The 21,100-nt window shown below is 27.5% G+C and overlaps 2 protein-coding genes across 4 annotated transcripts; both read left to right on the forward strand.

Annotated features, from left to right (window-relative positions):
* The first annotated feature begins 1,413 nt into the window (after positions 1-1,413).
* Positions 1,414-5,649, forward strand: LOC147658629 (uncharacterized). Of its 3 annotated transcripts, none has more exons than XM_086913192.1 (9): positions 1,414-1,554; positions 2,410-2,529; positions 2,600-2,717; positions 2,993-3,254; positions 3,945-4,061; positions 4,148-4,242; positions 5,181-5,322; positions 5,394-5,526; positions 5,599-5,649. In XM_086913192.1, the coding sequence occupies exons 1-9, from the start codon at positions 1,414-1,416 to the stop codon at positions 5,647-5,649; spliced, it is 1,179 nt and encodes a 392-aa protein (XP_086769318.1). The 3 variants fall into 3 exon arrangements, with proteins under 3 accessions (XP_086769318.1, XP_086769316.1, XP_086769323.1); XM_086913190.1 differs by having other exon boundaries at positions 4,148-4,238; positions 5,177-5,322; XM_086913197.1 differs by lacking the exon at positions 4,148-4,242 and having other exon boundaries at positions 3,945-4,065; positions 5,177-5,322.
* Positions 5,650-14,026: 8,377 nt separating this feature from the next.
* LOC100863341 (uncharacterized) lies at positions 14,027-18,246 on the forward strand. Its single transcript, XM_031917407.2, has 9 exons — positions 14,027-14,167; positions 14,574-14,693; positions 14,769-14,886; positions 15,540-15,801; positions 16,553-16,669; positions 16,756-16,840; positions 17,728-17,870; positions 17,951-18,083; positions 18,149-18,246. The coding sequence occupies exons 1-9, from the start codon at positions 14,027-14,029 to the stop codon at positions 18,197-18,199; spliced, it is 1,170 nt and encodes a 389-aa protein (XP_031773267.2). The 3' UTR covers positions 18,200-18,246.
* The last annotated feature ends 2,854 nt before the right edge of the window (positions 18,247-21,100 follow it).

Raw genomic sequence — 21,100 nt, forward strand, 5'->3', positions numbered from 1 at the left:
CAATTGACAGAGGCGATTGACTTCCCTCCAAATCATCTTCTGGAATTACGTCAGAAAATGAACTCGACCCAAAGGATTCTGTTATTGGCCACGAAATTTGAGTGAATCGTTTATATCACGCCGATATTCAATTATTTTAGTAAAGAATCCAGAATCATGTAAAAAAATCTACTTGCGAAAAATAGAGAAATAAATGTTAAATACGTTAAAATTGACAAACAATTAGCTGATTCGTTTTACGAAAGCACCATGGAAGCAAATTGAATTTATTATCTCACAATGACATAATTTTGCAAAGATATTCCTCGAAAGTGGGAATGTTGAGTTTACATATGTAAAGATATAATTTATATTCTTATATATTTGAATTGGGTGTGATCGTTTCGATTTTGTTTTGTTTGTTTCCATAGTGAAATCAGTGCAATAGAATATTTTTTCTTGCTGTACATTCCTTATTTTAATTAAATCATTTCACAATCTATTTCCTAATATAAATTTACTGTAATTTGTAATTACTAATTATTAATACTGCATCAACATATTTGTTTATAAATTTATCTCGATAATAGTAAATTATATTGATCACTTGTTTATAGTTCATATTCTAAAATGATTTAATGATATTTATTTTATGGCCCATTCTCAATTCTAATATTGCATAATTTTATATATACTTTTATTAACATACAATTCTGATCAAATTATATTAGATTTCGTTAAAGTATTTCATAATTCAACATTTCAAATTGTATTATTTTATATAAAATATAATTGCAAGTAATTTCGTAAAAAATCAAACGGATTGATTGTTCAAAATTGATTGTTAATAATTGCGTTTTATAAACAATAATTTAAAGTAATTATAGTTATTTTTATAATATCGGTACGACATTCAACATATTTCAAAATTATTTTCCATAGTATAATAATTTTAAATAATAAATTTTTTATAAATACCATTGTTTTAATCCAAACACATTCTTTTTCACTGATCTCTTCCAATTGTCTGTTCACTTTTATCGAGTAAAATGAAATATTTCTATAGTAAGAGTCATCAGGTAAGCAGAAAATACTATTCGTTGTAATAAATGTTCATTCCCTTAACATCTAGAAAAGAAAAGAGGAAAAAGTGAAACAATAAAGGAAAATAAAAAACGGTAATAAGGATTAATGGCACGAAAAATTGGAGAACTATAATTTTCTTCGAACTAGATGCCTATTATGAACAAACTTTTCGCAGAGGGTGAGAATAAAATCGATCGATTGTAATTTGAAGCAATTATTGTACATTATATATTGTAAAAAAGGGATACTATAAAAATACAAAAAAAATTGCGTAAATAATTTATTAAACCGAGATGTAGTCGAATGATTCTTCGAGTTCTATATGACAGTCGATATCTGACTAGGAAAATGGACGTATTCGATAAAAACTATTATACCTATCGCACAGTGATGAAAATTGTAGGATTGTGGCCGTATAACAATTCAATTTATGTGTGGATTCAGAGATTACTGCTATTCACATTCTTCCTTGGCAATATAATATTTCAGGTAACGAAAATTACGATATTCCTCTTCTCAAAAAACTGTCTTCTTTGAAATAAAAATTTAATAGATTTATATTGTATTTATTTTTATTTTTTTTGAATTATGAAATAATAATATACTTATATTATATTACATATTATAATTTAATAATTTTATTTAAATAATAAATAAATATTTTATAACGTGATACTAATGAAAATGAACAGATTTTGTTACTTTGTATTTGTAATATGTAATACGAATTTTTAAATATAAAGAATCCAGTTGAATAATATATATATAGATGGAACAATATTAGTTTTTTTAAAAAAGTAATTAATTTTCGAGAATTTTAAAATTTATCGATTATGCAATTTCTGGATATAGATATGTTTAGCAAAAAAAAAAAAAAAATAAATAAAACTTAAACAATAAAATTAAAAGTAGAATGATTTTATTTCACAACTTATTTAATCGAAAATAACAAATTTCACTATAGAAAATTAAATTTAAAAATTTCATTTAGAAAATAATCAAATATAATTTTCTGAAAAACGAAGCCTCAAACGAAGAAATTTTAATCTACTTTTTTTTTTCTTTTTTTCTTTCTTTTTTCTTCGGCCAGAATATATATATATATATAAAAACATTAGAATGAAGTTTTACATTTTTATCTTTGTATCTATATTTTTTGCTTTTATTATTTTATATGGCTTTTATTTTTATTCAAAAGTAAATTGTAACAAATTTTGAATTACATTGATTAATAGTGATAATGTATTTAACAATAATATAATCTCTTCAAAAATATCATATCATTAATAAAAAAATCTAGATAAATAAATAAATATTTGGTTCATAAACAGAATTTATTTTTAGATTGTGTCACTATTAAATTCTGAAATTACGTTACAAAAGTGTATTTTAATATTGTCCACGATTTTTCCACTTACAATAGTTTTGTTAAGATATGTAAGCTTTATAATATTTTTTCCCATGGTAAGTAAAAATTATTTTTAATCGATCTTTATGAAAAAATATTTTTATATGTTATTTTATACCGACATAGATAAAACTTTTATTTCATCATATGCGTATGGAGAACAATATAATGCAAGATTCAACAGAGATAGAAATACGAACAAAATACATCAATGGTTCCTGTCACATGATGGATATATTTTTCTGTAAGAAATATGTTAATTTCTGATCGATGATACCAACTTATAATATTATCATCGCATTTAAATATTCCAAAATATTCTAAAATATTTATATATATATATATATACAAGTACTTAAGTATTTTTATCCTTGTATCCTTCTTATACATAACATATATATAATATATGTAATCTTTTTACTTTTATTTTGCAACAAAAAATTTTTTTTTCTATATTAAGGATGATTTTTTTTCTTCTTTTATTTTAACCATCAACCAAATAATATCTTCAAATTTTAGGGATAATTTATGCAACTGTTGCACTCTCTAGTTTGTTTGTATTATATCCTATAACATTAGATTTCATAATGCCTTTAAACGAGTCTCGTATACGTATCATTCATTACATTACGATATTTTCTTACAATCGAACCATATATGTTGATATTCTAAGCTTGAATTTTATGTTTGTTGGAATATTTGGATCATTATCCATAACATGTACGGAATCGATATTTGGACTTTACAGTTTTCACACAAGTATGTTGTTCAAAATTATTGGGTGAGTAAAGTTATCGTGTTCCTCTCACGAGGAATTCATTAACGTAATTAACAAATGTATTTTTGTAATTCTTACAATATGAATTATAGTATTCATAAAATGACAATTAAAAGTGAGATTCCATAAATTTGATAATAGTATTTAAATTATTATGTCTTTCTTACTCTTTATATAGAACATTGTTACACTATCGGTTTCATCAAGATTTAATTGTGAGATTATTTCATACAATACCTCTTTTTTGCATAAATTTTTGTTTCAATTTTGTTATTCGTTGGTTATTAACAAAATATGCTCAAATACGGTTTTTTATTAACAATTTGTTAAAAACGAAAATTTTCACATAGAAAGAAGTTACTTGAACTAACATCAGTTAATAATGATTATATGCAATAAATATAATTTTTATTTGATATATTTTTATTAAAGGTAAAAATATATTAAGTAAAAATTGATAAAACACAATATTTTCTTTGACAAATTGAAATTTTTATAAATTTTTTTATACATCATCTAAATCAATCAATTAAACTTTTTAAGAAAGACTTAAATTAAATCAAATTTTAAAAAAAAGAACTAAATGTTTTAAACGGTACTAATATCTCATTGACTGACTTTTTTTTTTTTTAGTTTGTAGACAATAAATTCCTTTTTAATCAATGTTTATCTACAAGTGTCTCACGTTTTTAGCTATCGAATACAAAAAATTGTTACGTATCTGGCTATGTTTGATCTCTCGTCGAAGCAAATTGACACGAAACTCAAAGAGCTTCATCGCGTGGTGGATATTCACAATGAAGCTATCGGGTTGGTAAATTAGAATATGTCATTGCAACGTTTCACAAATCACTTACATCAATATTTTATTTCTGAATTTCATGTTGCAATGGAAGACTTATCGATGTTATGATAAATAATTCAGGAAAACAGTTTATATCATCCAATCTTTTATGCGTGATTTCAGTGGCGATAAATTTATATCAAGTAAGTACCTTTTTGTTACTATACGTGATAATGATAAACGAATTTAGAAATCTCAGTTAATAATGTAGACACCTTATTTCACCTCAGTTCATATAATTGTCTTCTGATCTGCATTTCGAAAAAATATTTTATAAGAAACCTGTTATGTTTTTCAAGGAGATATTAGCGGTCATCAAATTTGTCTAGATTTTTTTCGAGATTTCGGTGTAACCTTATTTTTTAAAAATACATTGAGCTAATTATAGTTTCTTAGAAGATCATTCAAGATCATTCGTCGCCATTTAAAAAACTCTTTAGTTGCAGAGATAGATATTGCTCTCTTATATTTTTCACAAGAGATCTTGCACATCGATTCAGTGATTTATTCTGTTTTTGAATGAGAAAAATTTTGTATTGTTAAAAATATCACAAATAATTTGGCAGATTCGATGTATAATTTAGCTCGATTATTCGATTTTTCTTAAAATCATATAATTCATCGTGTTAATGATTTATTTCAATAATGAAAAAAAAAAAAAAAAAAAAAACAAAAAGCATAATATAAAGCAATTCTGATTTCGAATGATTTTCAAAGAGGAGCATAAGTAGAATGAATGAATTTGTAGCTAGGAATAAATCTTGGCTAAAAAAGAACATAGTTATTATATAATCATTTAAAGAAGCGAAAATTATCTCAAAAACATCGCTAGAAATTTAGTGATCATCATAATACGGTTTCTTAAAATACAACATATTTTATCAAACACTTTTTTTTTTTTAATAATCCATAAATAGAATATAATTGCATTTTATTGAATGTATGCAAAATTAGTCTTGCATATGGCGTTCACGAATTTTTTGAATTTATTGTAAAAGTTTCGAATCTTTAATAAATGTATAAACGACTTAAAGATAGATATCTCTTGAATGCATCTATTTATTTGTTTATTTCTTTACAGCTAGTAAATGCGATTATTACTAAGAAGGATAAATTAGAAATTTTTATTTTCTCTGTGCTTTTAATGATGCAATTGATGATTATCTTCTTATATAATTACAATAATCAGATACTTATAGACAAGAGTCAGGAATTGTTCGATGAATTGTGAGTTTAAATTTTTTATTCGTGAAATTAATTGCAATAAAAATATGAAAATATCACTATTCGTTGGACAGATATATTTCTATGTGGTATATCGTGCCGTTAAAGGTACAAAAGATTTTATTGCTGATCATGATACGAAGCTCAACAGCATGTATGTTTCACATCTTCGGTGTGTTCACTCCATGCTATACAGGATTTTCAAAGGTAATTTATTTGAATAATTACGAAGCTATATGGTCATTTTGATTCAAACTAATAAAAATTGTTGCATTTCAGATATTAAGTACATCGTTTTCATATTTTACTCTGATATATTCAATACAATAGAAACAATGGTTTCGTGTTAGACATGGCATAGAAATAAACAATTGCTATTGCTATTGTACTTTGTACTTTTAATATTTGTTCCTTACTTTGTTTTTAATATTTGCTCGATCAAATATTTTCTCAATTAATTTATATTATTTGTTGATCATTTTAGCATTGTTATAATTAATCTGGAATAATTGCAATATTTATTCCGCACATTTCTTAATTCAGATATAATAAATAAACATTTTGATATTGTTTATAAACATTTGTATCAAGTTAATTGTTTTATAGCATTGAATTAATTTTAATATATCGATAATGCATTGAAGAAATAATAATCAAAAACAATAATAATCAAAATACAAATAAATGTGATATCAAGAAAGAGAAAAGAGATCATTATGATATAATATTCCAGCTTTTCAAATTCTGCTGATAGTTTTCTTCTTTCTATATCTACATTCAGTAGTATATTATTGTAATCTTTAGACAAATAGGCAAATAATATGAATAATAATATGAATTTATTAATTTGAATATTTAAGAATAAATTTGTGTCTCACACAATATTTACTGGAAAAAGCATAGTGTGTTTAAAACTTTGATAAAATTCATTACTTACAACGATCATTTTAATATTAATTTTATTCTTTAACTATCATTTTTTGTTGGTCTTTTTTTTTTTTTTTGAATATTGAATTATATAAATATTTACATAAATGCAATCACAAATAAATTTCTTGCATAGAGAGGAAACATATTTATTTCTATCACTGTTATTGCATTTCAATTTCCTATTCTTTTTCTTATATCGTTAATATAATATCAATTTTATATATTCCATAATAAAAAACGTGAAAATATATTATTTTGATGATGTGCTTATTTCATAATTTTTTTGAAATGAATTTAGCAAAGATTATCTTCCAAGGAAATATTATAGCGAACCTTACATAGAATTGATTCTTGACTACTATTACTTGATGAATAAAATATGCCAATAATGAAAAATCAATACAATGAGCGTCTTGCAGACGACATTCATAGTATATATTCGAAAAAGATCATTGCAAATATTATCATGTCAATATCTGATAAATTTTGATAATAATAATAAAATTCATAATTATATTCATAATATTCTTCACAATTTTTCCTTTTTTTTTTATAATTTATTATTATTATAATTATATTTTACTATTACTGTGACAATAATTATTATCAAAATTATAAAATTGATTTGATATATTTATTATAATAAGATATTGATATATTATATGAATAATTAAGAAAGAAAAAGTTATTATGTTAAATCAAATAAAATATTAATTGAAGCTTATTAATTAATTTATAAGCAATTAATTTTCTATTGAATAATAAAAAAGAGAACAAATGAAATGATATTTGTTTCATTTATTCCGTTTCTCATTTCATCAGACATAAATTTAAATTAACTCTTACTTAATTCTCAATTTATATATGTTATTATGTATTGTTACACACATTCGTGGATTTCCGATTTCCCGGATTCTGTGAACCATATGTCCCCTCAGTTTACCATCTTGGTTTCGAACAGTACGGACGCGTGATTATATCGCTCCGTATTTCGAGTCGATTTTTAAGTGGTAAATTCAGTGAAATTAATTCAGGTGGTGTTCGAGCGTGTTGTAGAAGTGGAAAAATGTTAGTGGCCGCGATTTCAAAGCGATCGGATTCACGGATGGCGGGAAATCAGGAAAAAATGTACCAGAGTTATCCGAAAGCGACGCCATATCTGAGAATTTTAACCTCAAAGTGTATTAATGCTACCGAAGATACGGTGCGATTTCAGAATGGTGAAAAAGACGTGTTGTGAAAGTTTGGTGATGTTCAGTGAATTATTATAAATCTTATTAGAGATCAAACAATTTCAAGAAACACGTGGTTCAGACTATATATTCATTTAGCGCCGTTCGATCGTAACGCTACCAGACGTTCACTTTCGTGTACTATTTTCTAGTGTACTCGATGCTGATTGGCGGGTGAGTCAGTGATTAGGCAATCAGAATGTCTCCAAGTGTCTATTTCGCACAACTGCCGCTTGGTGTTCTTATTGCTGATTACATGCTGTGAGGCCCAGTTGCCGATTGGTTGAGCATCGGGCTTGACTATAATTGGATACAATTCTTTCTTAATAATTTTTCTTACGGAAATGTTGAAAATTGCTAGATCTGTCACAAACACTTCAGATGTGAAATACAAGAGGCTTAAGACTTTTTGAAAAGAAAGATATTCTCAGACATGCAGAAATAACGAAAAAGAAATCTAAGACGCGAAGAAAGGAGAACGAAAACCCCGGGAAAATAAATAACGAAATGCGAGGAAGAAACGAAAAGATATATAAAGATATTCTCAGCCTTTTTTTGAACCCGGATAACAATATTTCAAAAGCGCATATTAGCACAAGTACTCTCTAAAGTAAGAAAGGTGCAGATATTACTTCAACGAAGCCTTATTTTTACAGCAGCAACCTGAAAGAATTAGATCGAAGTATTGCAGGTTTCGTTGTTGAAACTCTAGCAAACAATGTTTCCAGATCAAACAGAGAATAATGAGAATCCTCATCGAACAAAACATAAAATAAGGAAAAGTTCCGACAGCAAGTAAAGTTGGCTTTCAAAATAGGAAATAGAAACAAGGATCGATGTAATTGAATTTATTAGAAACATCGAAGGAAATCAGAGATATCTAGAAAGATTTTACATCGACGATTTTTTAGAGCTGCTACAGAACGCAGAACTATCTAGTGCCTACGAAATGTTATAAATGCCACAATCAAGTACTATCAAGTACTGCTGAAGCAATAAAGAAATCTGTTGTGACAGACAAGGCCTGTCTATCATACGCGACCGCATTGAACCAAATGCATAGGAATTACGGATAATCAAACTGAATATAAGAAGATCACCTTCGAATCACGTGAATCAGGAGAACATTATTCTGTTCATGCAAGAACCGTAAACAGTGAGAAGTTCAATATTACGATGCGGAATTCGATGGTTACGAAGCTGGCCCACTGTGTGTGATTTTCGATCGAATATATCTAGCCAATATATATTTTCTAATAGTGCTTCGAAAACATACAACCGTTTATTCGGAAGATGAAGCGATTCATGTCCATTCTGCCCGGAAAAAAATTAATCATAACAATTCGAACGCGAAATCCCTCTTTTGGCATAATATAAACGATCGGCTCGAGGTGAGGAAATCGAATTAGCGCTGTTGAACAAGTCGAATGTAGTCGCCCTACAGATTACATCATTGACGTATGCAACCATGCCATAAGGACAAAGAGGGCGCATATCAAATCGGTAACGTGATGGACGGGATCCCTGATTGCGTAAGAGAAAAACATAGAAAAAACAAGATTATGAACAAGATTTCAGAGGAAGTAAAACGTTGAAGGAAGGTAAAAATGAGAAAGCCAAGTAAGACTCATAAACAATGACAATGTTTTCAAGCACATCATGGCCACAAGGATCTATACTAAGGTCTGAAACCTGATCATCGACAATCTGCTCCTCGCTCCGAGGGGACGTGTGTGTGATTGCATATAAAATTGCTGGAAAATCTCTCTCAGCTCGAAACATTTGCCGTTTGAATGAGATTTAGTGCGCGGAGAAGAAAACAGAAATGATTCTGAGTGATTCTTGAGTGATAAGTTAGAAATACGTGTCTGCTGAGGATGAAAGCTGCGCGGACACGTCTACAGCGAGTTCAAGGAAGCGGCAGACAGAATTCTACGTAGATAGGAACAAAGGTGGACGTTGGAGCTCATTTGTGGAACTTCAGGTGAGTAATATACGAAATTAAAAGATTAATATCGATCGCGGTGAAAGCCGATCTGCACGAAACCAGGCCAATAATGGCGGTGTTTAATCATACTCACTCTAAGATAGATCCAATTTGCTTGGTGATATCTAGTGAAGGGCAGGACTTTTTCAAGTCCGTGGACGACAAGACACTTATATATTATAATGTACTTATAATATAATACTTTAAGAGTGTAGCTAAAAATGTGAAACTACATAACATCCGACAGACCAAATATAGAATATCATCTTTTGCTTAGTTTTGGAAATTTTTCTTGTGTTAGAGCTCGCAAGATGAATATATTATAGAGATGATATAGAGTTTTAGAAAGCACGAGCATTTGGAATTTAAGAAAATCAGAACTTTTTGAAATAAGAATTCTTGAGAATGTCAAAACTTTTTTAATTTGTTTGAACATCAGAATTTTACATCTTAAAAACTTCCGAATTTTTGTCAGACTCGGATGAACGAAATTTTAGAATCTTGTGAATCTTATTTACGTGATAAATGAACATATTTAGCATATGAAATTCGCTTTTGGTCGTTTTAGAATAGAATTTTGTTAATAGCGAATTTTAATAATAAATCAATTTTGTTACTATATTCCATAACTTCGAATTAAATTACTTGCATAAATCGAATTAAACATAATAAAATTGTTTATTCAAATGTTATAATAATTACGTTCTAAAAACGCATAGTTTGAAATGATAATTATTTTTATATGAGGTCAATTAAAAAATAAAAATTACTTCAAATAGTAATTATATAAATATAATATCACATCATGTAAATCTTTTACCATTCTTTTAAATCAAATATATTCCTTTCTATTGATTTCTTCCAATTTCTTTTTGTCACTTGTCACTTCTGTCGAACGAAATAACGACACGAAATATTCCTATAAGTAAAGTTGTTTTGTGAAGAGATCGGAAAATACTATTCATCGGAACAAATTTTCATTTCCTCAACATTCGCAAAAAAAAGAGGAAAATGAAAAATGACAAGAAAACTTTTAAACTTCAAACAACAAAGCTTGAAAACTTTTCTCGAAATCAATGTCTATTGTGAAAAAATTCTTCACAGAGAGTGCGAAAAAATCGATCGATTGTAATTTACTACAACTACTATAGACAAATGAAAAAACAAGGGGGAAGAATATTTGTATAAATAATATATTAAGCCGAGGTGTAGACGAATGATTCTTCGAGTTCTATACGGCAGTCAGTATTTAAGAATTTAAAGAAAATGAATGTGTTCGATAAACAATATCATACCTATCGTATTATAATGAAAATCGTGGGATAAGAAGAATAAGAAGAAAGAAGAAAACAATGTTTATTTACAAATTTCTTATTTTTTAGCCATCGAATACAAAAAAATTATTTTGTATTTGACTATATTTAATCTCTCATCGAAACAAACAGACGTGAAACTTGCAGAAATTTATCGCGTAGTGGATATTCATAACCAAGCTATCGAGTTGGTAAATTAAAATATAATTATATTATATTTTACTCGTTCGTCTCCGAAATCCTTATATCAATTTTATTTTTTTCTTTTTGTGCGTGTGAATTTCATGTGGTTATCGAAGATTTATCGATGTTATAATAAATAATTCAGAAATACAGATTATGATAGCTAATTTTCTAGTCGTAATTTCAATGGCTATAAGTCTGCATCGAGTATTTTTTTTTTTTTGTTACAGAATAATAATAAATACATTCACAATCAAAATATACAAATTTTCGATGCCTTATTTTAATCTGTCCACACAATTATCTTTTGTATTCTCTTCAAAAGAATATAATTAATATTCATACGAAATATTTGTGTTTTAAACGAAACACATCTTTTGATTTATTTACATAAATTTGTTTTTCGGATATCACAAGTTGGCCTTTATTGTAATCTCTGAAACGAATTTGTTGATCTAATTATGACATTTGAAGATGATGTAAAATCATTCGTTCGAGAAAGTTCCCTGTGTCTTTTTTGTGTGTTTTCATGGCCAGCAGTTGGGCCGCTAATAGACTTGAACGAAGAGATAATATTTCTTAAGTACTGTTTTTATGCGTTTTGGCACGGCTCGCTTGGTTTGGGTCGATTCTCAAATAACACTGTTGACTTTGCGTGCTAACATCGCTCTTTGTTTGAGAGATTAAGAAGGACGCTGTACTGTTTGTTTGTCATACGATCTTTGCGTAAAAATCAAGCGTGGAATTTCTTTGTCCTTCGATCATGTTACACTGCCCGCGATGTTGTTGCCTCACCAAAAACTATGATTCTTCCAATTAGCCAGCAAGGGTTCAACTGAAAACACGATTATTTCTTCACTTCTTCTAACTTCATTTCCAAAGAGAATTACAATTACATCGACATTCGGTTACGATAATCAGTTTGTTGTGTATAAATCGTACTTCGTTGAACATATTGTTACGAATTGTAGGAAGCACTGGTCTTTAATAGTCAGCAGTTAACTGGTATACAGTCCATAAGTAGAACTACGTTAACTCAACTATGTTAACAAGGCAAAAAATGTAAAGTGAAGGATGAGAATGCAAAGAAAGAGCGTAATATCAATGAATTGTTTCCCACCTTTGCTTATTTATTTATATAAATATTTTTCTATTCTTTTATTTATTTTTCAACGATTAAAAATTTTTAATTTTTGTTCCAAACCAAAGGGTCTTAATAATAAGTTTAACCTTTTAATCAAAAAATGAATCGGAAAAAAATTATATGTGAGATGATTTAATTCTTCAAAAAAGATTAAAATATTATATTTTATATCAAATTATTAAAATAAAATATTCTATTTGCCGAAATCGTATCCTATTTAAAATATCTTTCCATTTAAAAAAATTCCACAGATATTAAATAATATTTGAAACAATATTTATTTCTCCAAAATATTATTTAACACTAATAGAATTATTTTCCAGCAATAGACAGAGCTCAAATCTAACGAGTTGATTATCTGTGCAGCTAGGGTTTCGAGTTAGGACTCTTTTTTTTAATACAGACGTTGATTTTTTATTCCATTAAAGAGAGTAGACAAACTTTAATGGATTTTGCTTATGCATGTTCATTTGCTTAACCATAAGAAACCATCGATTCTACAACACAATTTTTTTTTAATTGCTCTCGCGCAAAAAATAAAAATCGCAAAATCTACTCGGAACTACAATGGAACAAATATCGTGAGTGTTCGGGACACAAATTGACTAAAATCTTTGATACAAATTCGACGTATAAAACACAAATTTGATACGAATTCGATTGGCGATTTATTCCACTACATGCATTTTTCTGAATCGTGAACGCTAAATAGGAGAGACTCACATTCGAGAAATTGTCCATTAACATTGATCAAGGCTTATATGAATTCTTGACCATTTCTTATCTCATTTCGTTTGATTCTACAAATCTCAACTTGACTTCTAAGCATTTTTTTAATTAAGAATCCAAATCGTATCCTGGTGTCACTGGTGTCATCAAGTGAATTACTCAGTTATTTTGGACGATGTAGCAGCATTTCTGGAAATAGTACAATTATCTGCATCAATTCTAGAAACAAATGGAGATATATCGTGAATCTGAAACATTTGGAACAGATACAATAATAAAGGATAGAAATTGTGGAATTACACGTAGAAAAAACAAGAAATGACACGACAAGAATTTAAATTCCAAAATATATCTCGTCTTTTATCTCTTTTTATATCTCTTCTACTAATATAATAAAATTATATTAATCATTGTTTAATAATTTATATTCTCAATTGATTTTATAATATTTATTTTGTGATTCCCCATTCCTCCATTCTAATATCATACAATTTTATACAATTTTTTTGCTTACAATCATTATATTAGATTTCGTCAAAATATTTCATAGATATTTCACGTTACATTATTTTAGATAAAATATAATTGCGAATAATTTAATGAAAAATAAAATCAATAAAATATTACAAAAATAAAAAAATTATAAAAATATTAATAATTGAATTCTATTAATAATTATTTTCAATATATAAATCACTTTAAACAATAATCAACTATCACATCACGTGAATCTTTTATATTATTATTTTCAAAATGCATTTATTGATTTCTTTCAATTTCTCTCTTTGTCACTTATCGAACGAAATAACGATATGAACTATTTTTTTAAATAAGGAAGAAGTTGCCTTGTCAAATATCTAAAAGATACTATTCGTAACTAATACCTCTGGAAAAAAAAGGAAAAATAAATAAAACATTGAAAAAGCTTAAAAAACAAAGACGATAAAGATTAATAGACAACAAACAAAAAATTTGAAAACTGTAATTTCCTCGTAATCTATTATGGAAAAAACTTTTTGCAGAGAGTGCGAACAAAATCGATCGATTGTAATTTACCGCAATTATTGCATAGCATATGAAAATATGAAAATACAAGAAGGAAAAATACTCGTGTAAATAATGTATGAAGCCGAGGTGTAGTCGAATGATTCTTCGAGTTCTATATGACAGTCGATATCTGACTAGAAAGATGGACGTATTCGACAAACACTACCATACCTATCGTATTGTGTTGAAAATCATAGGACTATGGCCATACAATAACTCGATTTACGTATGGATTCAGAGACTGTGGTTATTGATATTCATTCTTGGCAATATAATATTTCAGGTAACAAAAATTGATTTTTCTTTGTAATTTGTTTAAAATAATATTTGTATAAAATATTTTTCGCAATCTTATTTGCATCTAATCGAGAATTAGCCAATTTCACTTATAAAAAATACAACATTACAATGCAATCACTTTAAAAAACTTTTAAATTTAATTTTTTCAAAAACGTAGCTTCTAAGGAAGAAATTTTATTCTATTGTTTTTTTTTTTTTTTTATACATGATTTTTCAAGCGGATCTTTTATTTTTCATATTTACATCATCCTTTTTGCTTCAACTTTTGCGTCTTTTTTGTTTTAAAATAAACATGTATCATATTTAAAAACAGGATTAAAATATTATACCATCGTTAACAGACTAACACTCAAGCGTATCCTGGTTAACAAATAGAATATTTTTTTTAGATTGTGTCACTTCTAAGATCTGAAATTACGTTACAAAACTGTACTTTAATACTTTTTACGACCTGCCCACTTACGGTAGTCTTGTTAAGATATGTAGGCTTTGTGATATTTTTTCCTATGGTGAGTGAGAATTAAAATTATTGGTCCTTCTGGAAAAAATATTTTTACAAATGTTATTTTACTTTCGTTATATAGATAAAACTTCTCTTTCGTCACATACGTATGGAGGAAAGTATGGTACAAGATTCAATAGAAACACAGATACGAACGAAATATATCGATGATTCCTGTCATATGATCGACATTTTTTTTTGTAAGCAACATGCAGTTTGAATAAATTCTTTTGCAATATCAATTTTTAACGTTATTTTCGTATTAGAAAATATTTGTAAATCTATTATTTAAATTTTTATTGTATATACTTTTTATACATTATATATTATAATGTGTGCAAATAAGTTGTTTCCCCCCTTTTTTTTTTCCAAATTTAAGATTTTATTACATATATCAGATCATCCGATTGTTTCAGTCGAATAGATACCGTTTGTCTGGTGATTTCCAATCTTTCTGCCAATTCTGGGTCAGATTTTCATTCGGTGCACTGAACGATCGTCGTCTTCCAAATTAAATCTTTTTGTCCTGTAAGGTACAGTGTTCTCTCCCAGTGGTGCACAAACCATTTCAATCAGCCGATTTCCCAAGTTGGAATGCAAAAAATAAGCAAATGATGCTTCTCGCACGCCATATTGTTCGAAATTGTTGCATAGAATTGGAAACTGTTGAGAGCGCTCCTCACGACTCTTCTTAAAAACGAAAGAATGCGGTTTCAGATGGCACCACAAGTAATTGGAATTCGGTCAGAAGTTGTGTTCGTAAGGAAAAAAGGGGAAAGGAATTTGTTTGCGTATTTTAATAATATTTCAATAATAATACAATTGTTGAGTGATCATCGATTCTAAATTTTAGGGATAATTTATACAACTACTGCATTTTGCAGTATATCGTTATTGTACCCTATTACATTGGATTTTATAAACCCTTTGAACGAATCTCGTACGCGTATCATTCATTATTTTACAATGTTTTCTCACCATCGAATCATCTATATTGATATACTATGCTTGAACTATGTGTTTGTTGCAATAATTTCATCATTGTCTGTAACATGCACGGAATCGATATTTGGACTTTATAGTTATCACATAAGCGTGTTGTTTAAAATTATTGGGTGAGTAAAATTATCATATATAATGCTTATTACATAATAATTATAATACTTTGTATATAATATAATATTTAGCCAGATGTGATCGTATAATCCTCGTAAGTTTATGCTACATGAAATATTATATTTTCCTTATTACTTATATATTAATATACAAGATAAGTTAATATAGATTTTGAGACGAATTCAAACAACTTTTTTTTTTTTTTTTTTTGATAAATTTCTATTTCGATTTTTTTTAACAATCAATAGCACAAATTTGTCGTACTTGAACAATAGTATCAAGAGTCGAACTCGGTGATTCTATCGATGAAGTGATAAGCAAAATTTAATAATAAAGTTATTTCAATAATTTATTGTTCAAAACATAATAGTAAATAATTGTAATGGCAAACGGTCAAAATTATATGAAAAATGGATCGATTATAGAATAAATGTTATTTAATAAGTAATTAGTTAATAAGTTAGTTTTTTAACGTCCAACTCTGATTGATGTTTATATACCCTGTATCTTAACACATTAATAATTCGTTATAAAATCGAAATAATTTTCACAATGAAAAATGTTGTATATGAAATTAATCCGCCTAACTTTTCAAAAAAAGTTTCAAGTCAAGTTCAATTTTAAAAATATCATTTTAAAAGATATCTTAAAACTTATTTTAAGATTGGATGTATTAACACACTCAGTAAGGCGTGGATTGAATGGAATAAATTTAAATGTTTATCTAGTTTAAGTGTTTCGTGTTTTTAGTTATCGAATACAAAACATTGTTACGTGTTTGACGATATTCAATCTCTCGTCGAAGCAAATTGACTCGAAGCTCACAGAGCTCTATCGCGTGGTGGATATTCATAACCAAGCTATCGAGTTGGTAGTAGATTAAAATATGATTATAATATATACCTTCACAATGTTTATAATAATAATATATTCACGAATTTCATGTTGCAAAGACTTATCGATGCGATAAATAATTCAGGAATACATATGATGCCTAGTTTTCTAATCGTGATTTCAATGGCGATGAATCTGCATCAAGTAAGTATACCTTTTTTTTTATTGCACAGTAATAGTAAATTTAAAATTATCGAAATTTTCAGTTAACATATTAATTATTTTAATCTGTTCAAAAAGAATTATCTTCTAAATTGTGCATATTCAAAAGAATATTTTATATGAAACTTCTGTTGCAAGAAAAACATTTTTTGATCACTAAAACATTTCTTGGTCAAATAATTGAATTTATTTTTCTTTTTTGTTTAAGGATTGCAATTTAAAACGAATTCATTATGATTTAATTATGATCTTTGAATTATTGATTCATCTGTTCAAAGTTTATCCTCATTAACTAGAAATTTTTTTTCATATAGTTTAAAGAAAAATTCTTGCAGAAAAATTGCTCTGTACAGATTATATTCGAAAGAATGCAATGATTTCATAAACGATAATTCCATTTTCTTGGAAGTATCAATTTGACAGATATCGAGCCTTTATATAATCAGATATAATTCTTCTAGAAAAGCATTTTTCTTTAACTCTAAAAAAAAAAAAAAAATTCCAAACAAATATTATAAAATAACAATTCTAGTAAAATATTTATATCAAAAAAAGTCCTATTATAATGGCTTAATTTGACGATGAAGAAAATATGAAATAAAATTTAAACGATTGTAAATGATTTTGATTGATTTTCAAAAAAGCAAAAAATGTCGTCTCAGAAGTATTCCGGTTTTAAACGAATCTTATCATCGTAAAACAATCTCTTGAAATGCAACAAGATTTATATAAAATATTTTTTTTAGTAAGTAAGTACATATTTTAGAAGATTTATTGGAATTCATAATAAATAAACGCGTAATCCATTAAAAAAAAAAAAGTATATCTTATTTATCCTATACTATATTTACTTTTATAATGTTTCACAGCTAGTAAGTACGATTTTTAGAAAGGATCAATTAGGAATCTTGATCTTTCTTATATCTTTTATCGTTCAATTGATTATTATATTCATATGTAACTACAATAGTCAGATACTTATAAACAACAGTGAAGAATTGTTTCACGAATTGTAAGTTTGAATTTCTTATCAATGAAATTAATCGCCTTTGGAATGGTGGAAAAAAAAAAAATGCTAAAACTGTTGAGCAGATATATTTCTACGTGGTATTTCGTACCGTTAAAGGTACAAAAGATTTTATTGCTGATCATGATACGAAGCTCGACCACATGTATGATTCACATCTTGGGTGTGTTCACTCCATGCCATGCAGGATTTTCAACGGTAATTTATTTAAATAAATATATCATCATTCGAATTCAAACTAATAAAATTTTCTAATATTTCAGATGTTAAGCACGTCGTTCTCGTATTTCACTTTGATGTATTCCATACAATAGAATCGATGGTTTCATGTTACACGTATTAGTATTGAAATAAATAGTTGTTATTGCTCTGTACTTCATTTTTTTTTTCAAATTTATTCTTTTTTTTTTTGTTATACTCTTTTTGTGAATATTTGTTCGATCAAATATTCTGTGAATACTTTTTCGACTTGTTAATTTCGGCCATTATTAATTTACGATAATTTATTCCTTAATTCTGCATTTTTAATACGGTAATCATGGTAAATTTGATAACATTTGATTAATTGTATCACACTTATTTCATAGCACTTAATTAATTTACACAACGAAACAACTATTATCGAGTATTTGAAACAATGTCAACAATAAATTATTACTTAAAAACTGTTGGAAATTTTTAAAATGCTGACCCTGCTTTATAAATCAGTCTTAATTTTTATCCTTAACATACCAATCGCCTTGAAATCACTGAAGTCTTCAACAGAACTGTAATATCCTATGATTAATATGTGAAATTGACTTAAATATTGATTGATAGTTTTTACTTATATAATATTTTCTTTATGATGACAAGTATTCATATATAAACATTTTACAAATTGTTTCTGTAAGTCCACTTCTCTCTTTGGCTCCAAATAATCTACATCTCGAGGAAAATTGCAGACTAGATTTTATTTTCAATATCTCGAATCTTCAATAGTTTAACAATTAATTCATGACTTCCCTTTTCAACGCTTTCTCAGATCCTCAATTTAATAAAAGAGATATAGCAGCAATGGCAACTTAATGTCACGCTTGCGTCTGGTGCCATACAATGGAAGCAAAACTCTACACGCGACGCGATAGCTCATCCTTCGAAGCCGCCCTCCAACGCGCTTATTGGTCCCTCTAATCCCCTCTTAGCTCGCAATTTTCACGGAAAGTAATGATCGGAGGGAAAACGACAGTTTTCTGGATCAGATCAGTTAGAATAGAAACGGAATATATACCGAAAAATCGTATAATAAATCAATTATTTTGATACGAATTCAATTGGATCTGTTCCAATTTTTTATTAAATAATATAATAGGTTTTAATTCATAAAGCATTTTTCTTTTTTTGGCCATATACGAAACGTTGTTGGGCCGTAAATCGAAAAAGTGTCATAATTAAAAAAGTGTCATAATTAAAATAGCAAAGAGAATTCAACAACGATACAGTGGTCGGTCCTTCGAGTAATAAGCATCGGTTCACTAGATTTGTGCAATGTTCAAAATCGTTTATTGAGTTGAAATCAAGAAATATAGAACTTCGATTAATTTAAACAAATAACTCGGATAAATTGGAAGGAAATAAATTTTTTTTATACAAATTGCTTTCTTTTACTTATTTTCAATTACTATCTATCTGCATCAGTAATTATCTAATAATTATTACTTTAAAAAGTGGAATGGAAAGAAATTTAACAGAAAGAAATATAATTATAGGTGTAGAAGTGCGATTCATATAAGAATATGAATATATTTGAGAGTAAAATTACTCTATTAAAAGATTATTTTTTGTTACTGCATACAGCTTTCGACAATTTTATTATTCTCGATTATATTCATATTCTTGATAAATAAATATCAGATAATCAATACTTTAAAAACTCTGGATATTCGATACTTTGAATAATCGCAAATTAATTAATCAAAATTTCATTGCAATTCTTTAATTCTAAGTAATCTGAAATAATAATGTTTTTTAAATATTTCTTTAATTGCCTCGACTTTTCAAGCACTTTCAATGTTGACAAGAAATTAATCATTTCTAATCGATTATGTATAATTCAAATAAAGAATTTAAAAAAATGTTTTTTATAATTCCGTAATTGATGTCAAGAGGAATTTAATAATGTACGATTTTCAAGTGATCTTGTTTGAAGAAATGTCGAGTAAATTAAAAGAAACATTATTGTAAAAAATTATTTTATTAATCAATGAAATTGTGCATTGAAAATTGTTATCTTTAACACATAACGTATTAACCATTTATATAATAAAATAAATAAAATAAATTATTTTGTAATTTCATTATTTATCTTTAATTATTATAAATTTCTTTCTAAATAGTGATTCAACGGTTCATTTAATTGTATACAATTAAAGAAATTATTATAAAAATATTTACAAAAATGTGAGAGACACTTTGGAATACGGAAAAAAATTCACATTAAAACATACTTAATGAGTTATAAACACTTTAATTTTTACGTTACATAAACGATGATAGAATGAAAAACTCAGCTGGTGATTGAACGCAGCCTGAAAATTAAATATATTAATATTCTTAGATACATAACATAATTGATAAATAACTATTTCTGAATTTCTGTGTAATATAATATATTCTGAACTGGTATCCAGATATGAACAGATGGCTTAGGATGATGCTGCAATGCCATTTTTAAGAGAAAATTTCGGTTTTGCTTTGTACATTTAGAAATTATTTGGCATGCCAGGTCTTGGGACCTGAGACATTTCTAGCCATGCCAGTCTTAATAGCATCGTTCTGCCTGAAAGGAATTACTGTAAACACGTGTTTCCTGGGAGAACAAAAGACAGACTCATTCTAGGGAACTTTCTTTGAACCGGGATATTGCTCATTCAGGATTGGACACTTGTGTATCCCACTTCAGCTCACGAGTTGAACATGGCTTCAAAGGGTACCAGTCTTAGGGAGAACCCTTAAAAAGGAGCGAGAACTTCGAGAAGAGTAGAAACCATCAAGAACCATCTTCAGAATTACTCCAAGAATTATCAAAAACACTTTCAAGAACACTTGTCTTCTGCAGATCAACGAACTCTGGGACGCCTTCACGCAACCAATCCACCCTCACGTAAGTGTCTTTTATTATACATACAAATCAGATCATACTTAGAAACTTACGCTCGAACTAAGAGTATCTCGCT

Source organism: Apis florea, unplaced genomic scaffold (assembly GCF_048593485.1).
Source record: "Apis florea isolate Af1SG1 unplaced genomic scaffold, ASM4859348v1 contig_1794_pilon, whole genome shotgun sequence".
In the NCBI taxonomy this organism is placed as follows: Eukaryota; Metazoa; Arthropoda; class Insecta; order Hymenoptera; family Apidae; genus Apis; species Apis florea.

Excerpts from the sequence above, each read along its gene's own strand:
- LOC147658629 (XM_086913192.1), top strand. The coding sequence starts at position 1,414 with ATGGACGTATTCGATAAAAACTATTATACCTATCGCACAGTGATGAAA. Across the intron at positions 1,555-2,409 it reads TTGGCAATATAATATTTCAG|ATTGTGTCACTATTAAATTC; the intron begins GTAACGAAAATT and ends ATTTATTTTTAG. Across the intron at positions 4,062-4,147 it reads ATTCACAATGAAGCTATCGG|ACTTATCGATGTTATGATAA; the intron begins GTTGGTAAATTA and ends TTGCAATGGAAG.
- LOC100863341 (XM_031917407.2), top strand. The coding sequence starts at position 14,027 with ATGGACGTATTCGACAAACACTACCATACCTATCGTATTGTGTTGAAA. Across the intron at positions 14,168-14,573 it reads TTGGCAATATAATATTTCAG|ATTGTGTCACTTCTAAGATC; the intron begins GTAACAAAAATT and ends TATTTTTTTTAG. Across the intron at positions 14,887-15,539 it reads TATGATCGACATTTTTTTTT|GGATAATTTATACAACTACT; the intron begins GTAAGCAACATG and ends TCTAAATTTTAG.